This window comes from Lissotriton vulgaris, chromosome 6, assembly GCF_964263255.1.
Source record: "Lissotriton vulgaris chromosome 6, aLisVul1.2, whole genome shotgun sequence".
Classification (NCBI taxonomy): domain Eukaryota; kingdom Metazoa; phylum Chordata; class Amphibia; order Caudata; family Salamandridae; genus Lissotriton; species Lissotriton vulgaris.
Genome location: NC_141694.1, coordinates 491703124 through 491718171, shown reverse-complemented (window position 1 = coordinate 491718171; position 15048 = coordinate 491703124). Strand labels below are relative to the sequence as shown.

Here is a 15048-nt window from a genome sequence, read left to right as displayed (position 1 = left end):
TGTTATGTTATGTTAATATTTTATTAAGCGCAAACAGCTGCCCCAGCAACGAGGCGTCCCGGCGCTGAACCATAACAGAAACCTGAAGGGAAGGGGAGGGGGGAGAGGAACTACAGGGAGATTATGTTGGGGAGAACAGAAAAGTTTTAATAGCCTTGCGAAAGGCCAACAAGTTGGTCATGGAGCGAATGTGGGGAGGCAGAGTATTCCAAAGCTTGGCCCCTAAAACTCTGAATGAACGGCCACCCATTCTGCTTAGCCTAGTACGAGGGACTACCACCAATTGTTGTCCTGAAGAGCGTAGGGCACGCTGGGGGGTGTAAGGCACTAGGAGTGGGCGTAAGAGCCCGGGACAGTCAGATCTGAGAATTTTAAAAGCAGTGGTGAGAGCCTTGAATTGAACACGGGCTTCAATACGTAGCCAGTGTAGCTTCTGGATGGTGTTTCTGGCAGAGCATCTGCGAGGGAGGCCAACGACAGGCCTGGCTGCAGAGTTTTGTATCCGTTGCAGCCGAGCCATCTCTGCTTTGTTGATGCCAAGAAAAAGAATATTGGCATAATCCAGTCGAGCCAGAATGATAGATTGAACTATCAGTTGGTGCGTACTGGGGTCGAAAAAGCCTAGTATCGGATGGAGGCTCCTCAGCAGGCCCACACAGGTAGCAGCCACTTTCTTGGTGTGTGTCTGGAAATTGAGGGAGGAGTCCACCCAGACACCTAGGTTTTTTACCACGTTTTTGGGGGAGGGGATGGGGCCAAGTAAGGACGGCCACCAGTGCTCACTCCAGTAACAGGGATTGTTTCCCAGGAGCAGCACCTCTGTTTTTCCAGCGTTCAGCAGTAGGCAGTTGTGTGACATCCAACGCGCGACTGCCTCTAAGCCATTCTTGAATTTCGCAGCTGAGATCGAGGGGCCTTAAGATAAAGAAAGGACCAGCTGTGTGTCGTCGGCGTACGACACCAGCGTGTGGTCCCATTCTTTAGCTACTTCAGCAAGAGGCTGGACGTACAGATTAAAAAGGGAAGGGCTAAGCGCCGATCCCTGCGGGACTCCTTGCTCTATGGGGTGAGGTTGAGAGATAAATGGGGGGGCTGAGACCCGGAAGGATCTATCCTTCAGGAAGGACCGAAACCACTCAAGAGCTAGGTCACTGATCCCTATGGCCTCGAGACGTTTAAGCAAAAGAGGGTGGGAGACCGTATCAAAGGCCGCGCTGAGGTCAAGTAAAATCAGCGCAGCACTTTGACCGGCGTCCAGGATGTTCCGGAGGTGTTCAATAGTAGTCAGCAGGGCGGACTCAGTACTGAATCCTGGCCTGAAGCCGTTCTGTGAGGGGTCCAGGATTTGATGTTGCGTCATATAATCAGACAGTACTTTATTCACATGGGATTCTGCCAGTTTCGAAACCCATGGAAGCAGCGAGATTGGTCTAAAATTTTCTGGCTTTGAGGGGTCTAGAGTGGGCTTTTTGATAATCGGCGAGACCCTTGCCTGCTTCCAGCAAGTGGGAACCACCGCAGAGGAGAAAGAGAGGTTGAGTAGGGTAGCCAGGGGGGGGAGTAAGAAATTAAGGGATTCTTGGAATTTGGCTGGTCTCATGGGATCAGTAGGGGAGCCGGACTTAACCTTTGTGCATAGTTTGGCTAGCTCGTCATGGGTTATACTGGGAATAAGAGACAAATAGGGGTTGTCGGGTGAGAGCTTACGAGGTTCGGGGGTTTCCAGGAGGTCCTGTGGAAAAGAGTTGTAGATTTTTCTCACTTTTTCTGTAAAGAAGGTGGCGAAGTCTTCACATTGTTGTGAGGAGGTAATGCATGGGGCTGGATTAGAGTTATTTTGGAGTTTTTGTACAAGCTTGAAGATGGTTTTGGAGGGGTTTGTACTTAAGCTGATTTCTTCAGCATAAAAGGATGCATGGGTGGTGCGTACCGCCTTGTGGTATGACCGTAGCTTTGACAGGTAGGTGGCTTTGTCCGCATCCTTATACTCTTTCCGCCAGTGGCGTTCAGCTCTTTTGCAGTCTTTCCGCAGTTAAGTTAAGGGGTTCTTCTTTCAAATTAATACAACAGTTCCTATAAGGGTCGTCTGTGGTGATTGCCTCCATTCTACAATCCCACATCTACCTTCTTTTTGGTCATCATGATCAATACATATCCAACCTCGAGCAATAAGTCTAGATTGCTTCACTCAATGTTATTATTCCTCCCACTTCTAGTATCATTAAATGGCCTCTCTAAAGATAACTGGGATGTCTTTAATTCAAGGGCAGCCATGTTGTCATTCAGATGTCTTGCAGGACACTGCAAAATATGTAACATACCTCATTTGCCTGCTCATTTCACCAGAGTGGCTGCTCCTTTCATTATACTCAGGATGTCCCCAAAGTTACAGTCCACCAAAGACAGCGCAGCCTGGATTGCAGCAACAATCCTTAAGACAAATTTATTTTCAGACTCTGTAAGTTTTCAGCATTAATGTGATACATTCTTAAAAAGAGGGCAGATTAGGGTTCTTAATTTTCTGAAGAGTACTCAAGGATATGTTTCTGATGCAGATGATTCCCCACCCATGCTAATAGTGCTTGATCTTACCTACAGCAGCAGGAGCTCTTTCAGACTGTGGTACGTATGTTGGCCACTTGACCACACCCTGACATATATCATCTTTATCTTTTAGCAAAATGACTAACTGCATGTGCTGAGTATTATGCCAAACACATAAAAGCAAACAAGTAAATTGCATTTGTAAATGTAAAATTAGGAAGATCTGATTTTATCTCACCTCTGATCTATGATGAAGGTCCAGTAAGATCCTCCCAGAAGAACTCTGTCTTTTCCATTGTGCAACATAACCCCATATGGTTCCAGATTGAGAGGGATCGGGCATAAAGACCTTCATGCTGTCCACCAATACCAGCCCCTTATGAGACAAAACACTCGGTACTCACTGCACATCCATTCCAGCTCCTCACACTGTCCACCAGCACCTGATACCAGTAGCATATCCTCACTGCCTTCCAATGGCAGCTTATCACATTATTCATCAGTCACATTTCTTTATACTATCCACTAGTATCATTTTCTTATCATGGCCAGTAGGGTCTGCTTTCCACACAGCCACTAAGTGCCAGCTTCCCACACTGCCTCCTAGTCCCATCAGTACCCACTCACCAAACTGCCCACCAGAGCCTGATCCGTACTGCTCACCAGTGGCAGCTATTCATACTACAAACTAACACTAGCCTCTCATTTTTATGAATCGATATGAACTGTTCAAATTGTCCACCATTGCAGATACCTTACACTGTCAGCTTTTGCTTGCTACTCACACTTCTAACCAAGTTGAGCTCTGAATACTACTCAACAATGCTGACTATTCACAGTGGTAATCAGTGTTGACTCCTCACATAGCCCACTAATGTCCATACCTCACAAAGCCCAGCTGTGTCCGCTTTTCATATTGCTCACCAGTGACATGTTCTTATGCTGTTGTACAAAAGTAGTTCCTGACATTGCCCAAAAGCATTCTAACAATTGTGCATCATTGCCAGCTTCTCACACTGCCTACAATGGCTAATTCCTTACACTTTCTATCAGTGGCAGCTCTCAGCTTCAGCATCAGCAGTGCCCGTTCATCTATCTGCTCACCAGAAACATCTCTTAAAGTGCCCACACTGTCAGCTTCTTAAAGTACCAACTACTGACAGGTATGCATGTGTCCAATAAGTGCCTCCTTACACAGCCCAGCACTGAAGGCCACTCACATTAACCACTGAAGCTGGCTCTTACTGTCCACCAGTGTTTGCTTGTTACAGCACCCACTGACAGTCCTTACAGTGCCCACCCGCCCACCCCAGACTATCACAGGTTAAACTGCTTTGACACCATTTGCACTGGTTGCTCATAAGACAAAGTGTTCTTTTTAAGATACTTTAAGGTAAATAGTCCTTTATAACATTGCGCATTCATTTCTAAAAAAAACACATCAAGAAACACTGCCAAGGGAGATCCCTTCATTTTACAGAGTGAGACTGTGATCCCCAGGATTTATAACAGCAGATCTCGTTAACTTAAAGGTTCATCGTATGCCGCCCCCAAACTCTGTAATTCACTTCCACAGTTTCTTGGCTGGCTGATATTATCTAAACTCACAAAAAGTCTGAAAACTTGGCTAGTCACACATGCTTTTTTTGACTGTTTTTACTGAACTTCCTCTGCATTCATTGCAGCTAGAGACCCTTGGGTGATAATGCTGCATTAGAAATGGAAATTAACATACCATACCAATAATAGTGCTGTGTAAACAGTCTTTCTTTGCCAGTTCCTCCGCGATGTCCATCAAGCCATCTCCTCACAATTCCTATTAGTGCCTGCCTCTTGCATGGCATACTAATGACTTCTCCTCACACTGCCTTTGTAGGTGCCTCAACTCTGCTCTGAAGGCTGACAGGGAGTTTAGACTTCATGACCAGTCAGTTTGTGGCATCTCACCTGTGGTGGAAGCTTGTGCAATGACTGATTTTCTGTTCTTCAAGTACATACTCACACCGACCCTGAGACCACACTCAGAGACTCCCTCATCTATAGACCACCCGGACCCCGTACACAATTCAGCGAAGACATCACTGACTTCATCAGCCCACACACCCTCCCCTCCGAGGACTACATTCTACTGGGAGACCTCAACTTCCACCTGGAAAAGAACAACAACAGCAACACCACCACCCTTCTGGACAACCTCGCCAATCTCGGACTCAAACAACTTGTTGACACCCCCACCCACTATGCCGGGCACACGCTCGACCCAATCTTCACCTCAAGCAAGCACATCTCCTTTAATCACAACACAGCTCTCCATTGGACGGACCACAGCTGCGTTCACTTCAACTACAAAAAGACTACGACCCACAACCAGCCACAACCATTTCCCCGGAGAAACTGGAACAAAATTACCACCGACCAGCTCTTCACATCGCTTCACCAAAACCCTCCTGCAAAATCATCGGACCAAAACCAAGCAGCCACCAACCTCACACAATGGATCACCCACAGCGCTGACGATTTAGCACCCTTGAAAAACCATCAAATCAAGCAAGGCAGCAAAAAAGCCCCTTGGTTTAATGATGACCTTAAGAAATCCAAGAAGATCCGTCGCACCCTGGAGAAAGCCTGGCGAAAAAACCCAACCACTGACAACCTGGCCACCTTCAAGAACGCCACCCGCAAACACAACAACGCCCACAACAGCAAGGAACTATTCAACATCGTCAACGAGTTTACCAACCCCACCACCGGCACCAACGACATCACTCCCTCCCAAGACCTCTGCGACTCTCTAGCCTCGTTCTTCCACAACAAAATCGCTGACATACATTAACAGCTTTGGAGACCAGTCCACCCCACCCACCACCGAACTAAAACCCCCCTCCAACAACCTTTGCACCTGGAACCCAATCATCACTGAAGACACCATCCGCCTGATGAACACCATCCACTCAGGATCACCAACCGACCCATGTCCCCACCACATTTTCAACACAGCAGACTCCATTATTGCACCCCATCTCCGAGACGTCATCAACTGCTCCCTCAACTCCGCTACCTTCCCGGAAAGCTGGAAACATGCCAAACTCAGCGCTCTCTTGAAGAAACCCACAGCAGACCCCACTGAACTTAAGAACTACCGCCCCATTTCGCTCCTCCCATTCCCTGCCAAAGTCATTGAGAAAGCCATCAACAGTCAACTCGCCGCCTTCCTCAAATCCAACAAATCCCTCGACCCTTCACAGTCTGGCTTCCGAGCCAAACACAGCATCGAGACCGCCCTTATCGCAGCAACAGACGACATTCGAACTATACTGGACAACAGAGAAACAGCTGCCCTCATCCTACTTGACCTCTCCGCAGCCTTCGACACAGTCTGTCATGGCACCCTTATACAACGCCTCAGCAACGTCGGAATACAAGGAAAAGCATTGGACTGGATCATCTCGTTCCTCGCCGGAAGAACCCAGAGAGTCCGCCTCCCCCCTTATAGATCAGAGGCCACCGAAGTCATCTGCGGCGTACCACAAGGATCTTCACTCAGTCCCCACCCTCTTCAACGTATACATGAGTCCCCTCACATCCATCGCGTGCCAACACAACCTCAACATTATCTCCTACGCAGACGACACCCAGTTGATCCTCTCCCTCACCAAAGACCCAAACACCGCCAAAACCAACCTACACGAAGGGATGAAAGAAGTAGCCGAGTGGATGAAGAACAGCCGTTTAAAACTGAACTCGGACAAAACAGAAGTCCTCATTTTAGGATCATCCCCCTCCGCCTGGGACGACTCATGGTGGCCACCGGCCCTGGGATCCGCACCAATACCAACGGACCACGCACGTAACCTGGGCTTCATCCTGGACTCCTCCCTCTATATGACCAGACAAGTCAACGCCGTCTCATCATCTTGCTTCAACATCCTACGTATGCTCAAAAAAATCTTCCGTTGGATCCCCACCGAAACAAGAAAGACGGTTACCCATGCACTGGTCACAAGCCGACTGGACTACGGAAACACCCTTTATGCCGGAACCACAGCCAAACTACAGAAAAAACTCCAACGCATCCAAAACGCCTCAGCCAGACTCATCCTAGACATCCCCTGCCAAGCTCACATTTCCGGTCACCTGAAAGACCTCCACTGGCTCCCAGTCAACAAGAGAATAACGTTCCGTCTCCTCACCCACGCACACAAAGCCCTCTACGACCTAGGACCCGAATACCTCAACACGCGCCTGTCCTTTTACACCCCCACCCGTCAACTACGATCGTCCAATCAAGCCCTCGCCGCAATTCCACGCATCCAAAGATCCACCATGTGAGGAAGATCCTTCTCCTACTTAGCGGCCAAGACCTGGAATTCCCTCCACACCCACCTCCGCCTTACACAGAACCACCTCTCCTTCAGAAAACAACTAAAAACTTGGATATTCGATAAGTAAAGTTCCCCCCCTCCCTCAAGCGCCTTGAGAACCTCTGGGTGAGTAGTGCGCTATACAAATTTAAACTTGACTTGACTTGACTTGACAAACATTGGGCTTTCGAAAACAGGCTCTAGGGTGTGTAGAGATCAATCCATAAAGTCATCAACAACTGTAGCCTAATCTGTAGGTGACTTTAAGATAAAACAAAATTGTATCATATCCCAACTTCTAACTAATGTAACTCATTATTTTGAACAAGTGGTACCAGCTTCTGTCAAAGCAGGAACGGTAGTGAGAATTGCCAAGATTTTTAACATTAGTTCACAACAGTCTCCACCCTCTGTCTGGTTTTCTGAGGCAGGGTCATGGTATGGCCAAATTCACAGACTGTTACCTGGCAAGGATTACAGGATGCTACTGCTCCAAAGGGACATGCAAACATGCATCTTCTGTTAGACACTGCCACCGAGAGGAGAGATGGACATAGCACTGGTTGAGCTTTTTCATTAAGGACCAAAGAGAAAGATATATTTTTAAAGATGTATTATGTCCATTGTCTCCCATACCTGATAGCACATCTGAGTGCCACAAAACAGATACTCCACCAAAGCTATTCTGCTCAATTGAACAGAAACAAGTTTGTGGGTTATGCATAAGCATGTTACATACTAGTACACAATTTTCAACAGACAAATTCTAGCAAAACAATTTTAGTAACTCTTTTAGCAGAAAATTACTTTTTAATAAGCAATATACTTTCACTTAATATCATTAATCATCTGAAATTTCTTCTTAGGCTTGTCTTACATAAATGTCCTAAAAATAAAAGAAGAACAAAATTGGCTGGATCAAGATGATTGCACCCCACTTTAGAAAAGAGCCTCTTCAACTCAGAATAATCAGACAGAATATTAATGGCCTATTTAAATTCTAAGCAGCAGAGAATTATCATGACTTGCAATTCTGTACTTCAAATGATCCTACTAACGCTAGGACTTGACCCAAATGCATATTTTAACTCGCGATTCTTCAATCTGTATCCATACAGCGAGATGTAGGTACATATTACAATTAATATATTTGTAAACGCGTAAAATATCGACACAAATAGCTTTCTTTCACTGCTGCGCTAAACTTGTTTTTAGAAAGAAGGAAAAGCCCTTAATGATCTATATAGTTGTGCAAAATATTTGTACTCACCGTCCCCGGTGGATATTCTCGACTAATAATACCATACAAAAGTATGCCAGCCTCAAACCACTTTTTTTAAAGCCGTCGTTACGTTTTTGCCCTCTTTTCTTCTTTCTATACATTCTCTTTTGCTTCGGGCAGCAAAGATATCAGGCTTTTAACATATTTGTAAGAAGCAGACAGAAATGAAACCTCTAAAGACTATGATGAGATACTAGCTTCTCTCTTTACTTAGTCAAAATCATTGACCTACATTTATGAATGTTTTTCAAAGGAAATGCACTCTTCTTTATTTTTCTCTTAAAAAAAAAAAAAGTCAAATCCATTCTTGCACGGAACATGCCGGGCATTAAGTTGGCTGAGCGTGCTGAAGGTCGCATTCATACTAACATTCTATTGAACTCTAAAGATATTTTACGTAAGTTTACATCCAATCATTAAAACCTGGCACGCACAGGTGAAGTAGCATGATATAACCAAATAATAATTGGCTTGATTAGAGAAGCATGAAAACACACACTGTTTACGTAAATCATATTCTGTGACTTCTATGAAACTAATTGCATAGAAATGCACATCAAAACCTGCATGAAGATGTGAGTGTATGTGTCTAGATAGCTAGATATTGCGATAAAGGTAAAGCTGGATAGATTGATATAGATATAAAGATACACACGTAGAGCTCAGTCGAATACATGATACCAACGAAAGGGAGGCAGCTGGTCTTAAAAGCCATAAAAATACCACAGGACAATATTTTATACTAGGAGAGAGAAATGGTTCTTAAACTCTTACTTGCCTGGTACTGCACTGAGCGCCTTCAGTGAATGCCTTCTCGGTCATCACCCGTGCAGGTAGTCTGCTTCTTGCAAAGAGATGGATTATTTGCTTCACTTACCGGGTTGGCTGAGCTGGGATGTGCTTCGACTTCTGCGAGATACTATGGCTACCACTTTGGCACTCAAGCTCGACCTTCTCTTCTTCCCACCTGATCCAACTGTCCCGACGGCTGTGTCTGATTGGCTCCCATCGTTGTGTTCCAGCTTGTAAATCTCTCCACTTACACTTGTGCTCTTGGTGATGGTTCTCCCTGAAGTCCCCATCCGTCTGCTTTGCATTTTAGGGGTAAACGAACTATAGTTATGAAGTAAAAATATATATGTGCATATCAATTAGTGTTTGCAGTTCAAAACCCACAGTGCTCAAGGCAGCGATTAAAATGTAAATTTAAGGAGCACGCACATGATACATATTAGAATACCCTAATTTGTAGAGCAAGTTTATAATCATCTCTTAGTGAATTAGTTGTTGTTCCACTTTACAACGCATAAGTATATCCTGTTGTTGTCCAAATTATAAACACACATATATAAATACCTAAATGTTTAACTATATCTATAAAAAACAAAACATCTAAATGCATAAGAATGCACGTGCATGTTCAGATTGGACACTGCATTGTACTGATGTATACTACTAATACTGTACTGATATAAATATTGCATGTATAGGTATGATTTGCTTGTCCATACACACACCTTAATATGCGTGCTTGATAAGCCATATGTCAAATATTAATCATACATAAATGCATTTAAGGGACAGTAAATACTAATTATTTAAATGTTTAAAGTTGGGAAACATACTAAATATATTGACGTGTGCACAGCACATTTTCATTTATACAAAATGAACTCACGCTTCTTTATAGTATTTGTAGGTACAATTGTATCTTCGATCCTTTGGTGTGTATGGCAAGTCATGTATTTCATGAATAACAGGGTTTGGTTTTCTGGGGAAAAAGCGCAGTACCTAGTGGCATCACAGTCCACTAGACATTCCTTTTCAGATGTCCTCATTGGGACACTTGAAAACTGGCAAGGTATGCAGTAAGAGCTACCATTTTCAAACAACCAAGTAAAACATGCATGTAACTTCAAACTAACAACAAACCATAACACAGTGCAAAAGGGATTAGATAAAAGTGAACCTAAACCAAGGAGCAGACCCTTACCAGTCACTAACTGACGTCCCAAAGCTACTAAAAGCATCAAAACCATAACTGCGTCATTCACTGCCCAGAAAAAACATACCCTCCTAAAATTAACAGAAAATAAAGAGCAGCGTTCATCCATTATTTCAGAACTAAACAGAACACTCTCTCCAGCAGCAACATATCTACAATTTCTAGCTTTATTTGTCTACCAAAACCACTAAACAATAAGAACTATTCACTTACCATTGGTAACGTTCTTTCTGGTAGGTACTCTTTCTAACCGCAGATTGCTTGCCTTATGAATACCATCAGGCACCAGACTGATCTGGGGAATTTGTTTTAGCAATTTCTTTTCATACCAGTAGGTGGCGCCTTGCAGCTTGGCATCAACTCTGTCCTGTGTAGGAAGTGACCATGGAGCCCTATGTAATCACCACCTTATAACTATGTTTCTGATCTCTGTCCGCACCATTGGATGCAGAGCCATTGGTTGATCAGGTTTGACAGCGTGCAGATTTCTAATTTGGGACAGGTTTAACCCCTTCGATGCTCATGACGAGCTCAGCTCGTCATGAGGCACAGTTGAGCTGTGCTGATGACGAGCTGAGCTCGTCATGAACAATGATAAATCTGAGAATCCAGCGCTGGATAAAAATATCCCTAGCAGCCAAGGTGTTAAGATAGAGAAAAGAGTACATCCTACAGGTGAGGTGGGAGGGTCAGTGACTAATTTGTAATTAGATAGAGTATGCACCAGAAAGGGTGTTACTGAAGGCAAGGAACTTGTTCCTCTGATGAATATTTATAACTACAGATTCCTCACCTTGTGCATAGATACCAGAACATACCTCCTAAAGTAGTGGGTTTGTGGAATGGTTCAGATCAAAAAATACTGCAGGACTGAACAGGCAATATGTCCCTCCTGATGGACCTGGCCCTCAAGAAAGTAGTACCCAGCTGCGGCCCGTGGAGGGGGTTGAGTGGGGCAGAAAGACGGGGCAGGGGAGGGGCAGGGTGGGGGGTGCTAATAACCGGAATATGGATAATTGGAGATAAGTAAACAATTTAATTAATAAAACGAATTTCGTAGCGTGCCCTGCATTGCAAAATGCGATGCAGCGGGCGCTACGAAATTCGTTTTATTAATTAAATTGTTGTCTTACCTCCAACTATCCATATGCCGTTTTTTAGTAGCCCCAACCCTGCCCCTTCCTCGCCCTGCCTCTCTGCCCCACTGCAACTCCCTCCACGGGCCGCGGCTGGTAGTACTTTGTAAATGTGTGAGCTGTTGCTCATGTAGTAGCCTGACAATTGTCTAGAACAGGCACTCTGCATGTCAACGCACTAATAGAAGCCTTAGCCCTAGTGAATGATTCATTCAGGCCTCTGTGGCGTTCTTGTTGGCCAATGCGTACCAGACTGTGATGCAGAAGACAATCTCCCATGAAATGGTCCTTTTCCTGACTGCCACTAACCTTCTTTACCCCAACAAACCCCATAAAGAGCTGATTGTTCACCCAATGTTCCTAGGTGCAACCGATGTGAAAGCTCACAGCTCTTTTGGGATCCAAACAATGGAGTACATCTTTGTTGGAACCTGGGATGTCAGGTCACCTAGGGTAGCCTGGCCTAGGGTAAGTCACATTCACTAGAGGCACATGTGTGAAGGTTGCAAACTACCCAGCAGTAAATTAACGCAATAACACCAAAAAATGACACTACACCAATGTTGGAAAAATACGAGCCTGTTTATAAAAATAATCTTTGCTCTTTTGTCTTTTGAAATCTCAGTTTAACACATCACAGTTTGTCATGAAAATTGAAACACTCTAAAAGTTGCCAAATCTTTACATTAAACAGTTTTCCAATTTACTACACTTTACATTCAGTCATAGGATTTGCAACTTCCTCAAAATTGTCAGAATAGTCACTCTATTTGGTTTTATAAGATCACATCACAGTACAGTAGCTCTAAAAGAAGCAGTTTCTATACTTCACTAGAGACGGTTTACTCATTTACCCTCTTCACCACTAAACCAAAAGAATTGGTGAGCCTTTCTCACTTCAGTGGCTTCTAGATAAGCTCCTCACCAGAGCTGACAAAAGTAAGAGGGGAGGAATTAGTAAGGAGTAGTTTTAGTCATCAAAAGGGGAACATCCTGCTTTAAAAATGTTGTCTTAATGGTTTCTTGTAAGAAGCTGGATAGCACTCCCCAGTACCAGCCCAATCCTTGCTTGGCCAACTGGAAGTCTGAATTCCCCTGAAGGTCTCTATGGCCTCCAACGACCCCCTCACAACCTCCTTACTTCTTTTTAGTTGGGTCCCCTTCTCACAGGCCTGCAATGCTATCCGGCAAGCGTGGAAATCACCAACCTTCACCAGCGCTCGTTGTAATCCCTCGCCCCTCCTCCCCTGCTCAAATCTGCTCCTCCTCGTTGGAGCTTTGGCAGAGAAAAGGGGTATCCTGAGCGGAGAAGCGACGGGGCTCGCTTCCCGCCCGCTCCCTCGAAGAGTTCTCTTCAGGCAGTCCGCGTCGTATCTCCTGCAGTGGTGTTTCCGCGCATGCGCGGGTGACTAGCGGCACCAGTCCGGAGTCTGCCTCGGCCGCCTAACGCTGACAGTGGCTTCCCCACGGGCCTGCTCACTCCAAGATCCCTCCTGGTAAAGAGAATTGGATCCGCCTAGGGCATGCGCGATAGCGCCCGACTTTCTTACAGCCAGCCCTCTCTCTCTAGGTCAGTGGCATCACCACAACAACGCGGCCGGTGCCCCCGGGGTCCTGCACACGGCGAAAACAGTGCTGCCTCTAAGAAACCGGCACCCCTCTCCTTCCTCTGATTCCCGAGTGGAAATGGAGTTCTGCCAACTGCGTGTCAGGTAAAGACCCTCAGGGTCACAAGGGCAATAGCCTACTTTTCACCCAAGGCGATGGGGAATAGAGCTAGATCTCTTCACGTGTCAGCTCCTATTCTCTATCCTTTTCAGGGACCTTTTAACCCTCGGTGCTGGGCAGGGGTTGGTGATAAAGGGGCACTCTTTCAAAGTCTCTCCAACTGGGCAGAGGACTGCGCTCCACAGCACTGCAGTCTCCTTCTCCTACTCACACCCCTTACTTCCAGACTAGGGGTTTGTCAGGCACCCAGGGTCTCCAGTAATCCCATACAGCGGGGACAAGTCAAGTAACCCAAGGGACGAAGGGTGGTGAATCAATAGGTCAACCCTTTGACTATCCTACCCCCACCTTCTGCTACAGCCTGTCCTCCAGCTGACCCTCTCTGGAAAGACAAAATGGCTGACCAGCATTCCGCCTTTTATAGGCTGACCCTCAGAGGTCCAGAAGGGACCAGAAGGTTCTGGAATGCCCTATTCTATCCTATGGGACAGGTTCTGGGTATGACAGTTGGGACAGTTGGTAGCCACCATTTTGTAACTCCAACTATTCCTGTCAGAAAAGGCCTCTAGGCCTGAGGTGAAAAACTATGAGGGTGAAAGAACACCTATCCCCTTGACCAACACCTTGAAAAAGCTAGTGGACACAAAAATTAATAAAGGTATGAGGGGCAAAAAGGGGACAAAATAAATAATAAATTGGAGGGACTATGCAAAAAGTCAGACAGGTCTAACAATCTTCCTCTTTCAAGAAACGAAGAGGAGCAATGAAAGCCAGAAGGGGGATGGATAGATTTGATATGAAAATACAGCAAACAAGGGCCGAATTGCCAGTCTAGTCAGCAGCACCAGTTTCTCTGGAAAAATGTGGTATATGATAGTTGGACAGACAGTGCTTGCATCTCACACAGTTGATGTTATTGCTATGAGAAAGACTGTTTTTAGAGTCAAAGGATGCAGATGATAGCTTGGAATTGGCTCAAATGGGGTAGATATCAAGTATGTGAAGCCAGCTGCTAGATGGCTTCTATACAATATGGGCCAATATGATTTTGAGCACCACGTGACAGTTTGATTGACTGACCTGGAAAGATAATTTCACTAAGAACATTGTCTTTTGCAATGCTATGAGACTCTGGATGGTACTACCCCGTTCTTGGCAACCTGGATTTGCTGTCAAAACTGAAAATAAATTTCATTGTCAATTAACAATTTTCAAGTCTGGCAAGTGACCAGAAACCTGGAACCCTTGAAATAGTCTCTATTAGTAGACACTCCGGCATGTATGATCCCTCACACAGTGCACATCAATACCTCATCTTGATATAAAATGAAAGAGAGAGGAGGCTTTTTGCTCGAGAGAGAGTTTGATGCTTACTGCTAAATGACATCTCGAGCAAAAGAAAGCCAGCAACCTCAAACAAATGCCTGGGTGGAGTTAGAGCGGAAATGAAACGCTTCTTGCTGAACTGCAACATGCGCATTTCTATAAGGCCAAACACAATCAACACAATACTGAGCAGAGAACAGCTCGACCACCCAGATGAACAAATCTTTTTCCTCCTTAGCGACTATTCGGATTACATGACAAAACAAAGTGCATTGCATCAGGAGAAAAGTTGGGGCTTTTGGTCGACACTCCAGAAAAATAAAATACTGTAAGTTTTACACCCATTTGCGAAGAACAATTCAAGGTAAAGTAGAAAATTAACATAAATACTCCATCCTGTATTAAAGAGCACCATGGGTCAAAGCAAAATCCTCGCAAGCTGTATTAAGAACAAGCTTTTAAAAGGCAAGATTTGCATTAACGTGTCTTGTTTGGAGAGTAATATTTTTTTTATTATTTCTATTTTTAACTGTCTGTATATTTCTTTGTGTGAAAAGAAGCTATGGTTTGCATTGTCAGCCGTAAACACTAAAATACATTTCAAGTTCGAGTATTTGGGGACCAAATTAAGGTACCAGTGTGGTATCAAAAAAGGTTTGGTGTAAA

General features: G+C 44.9%; 1 protein-coding gene across 13 annotated transcripts in view; it reads right to left on the bottom strand.

The window, feature by feature from the left end:
* RIMS1 (regulating synaptic membrane exocytosis 1) overlaps nucleotides 1-15048 on the bottom strand; it is a 1970833-nt gene that overhangs the window by 189423 nt on the left and 1766362 nt on the right. For all 13 annotated transcript variants that reach the window (XM_086926498.1, XM_086926484.1, XM_086926488.1 and 10 more), the window contains one exon: nucleotides 9065-9300. In XM_086926498.1, the coding sequence (XP_086782624.1) occupies nucleotides 9065-9300 (236 nt within the window). The remainder of the gene's footprint in view (nucleotides 1-9064; nucleotides 9301-15048) is intronic.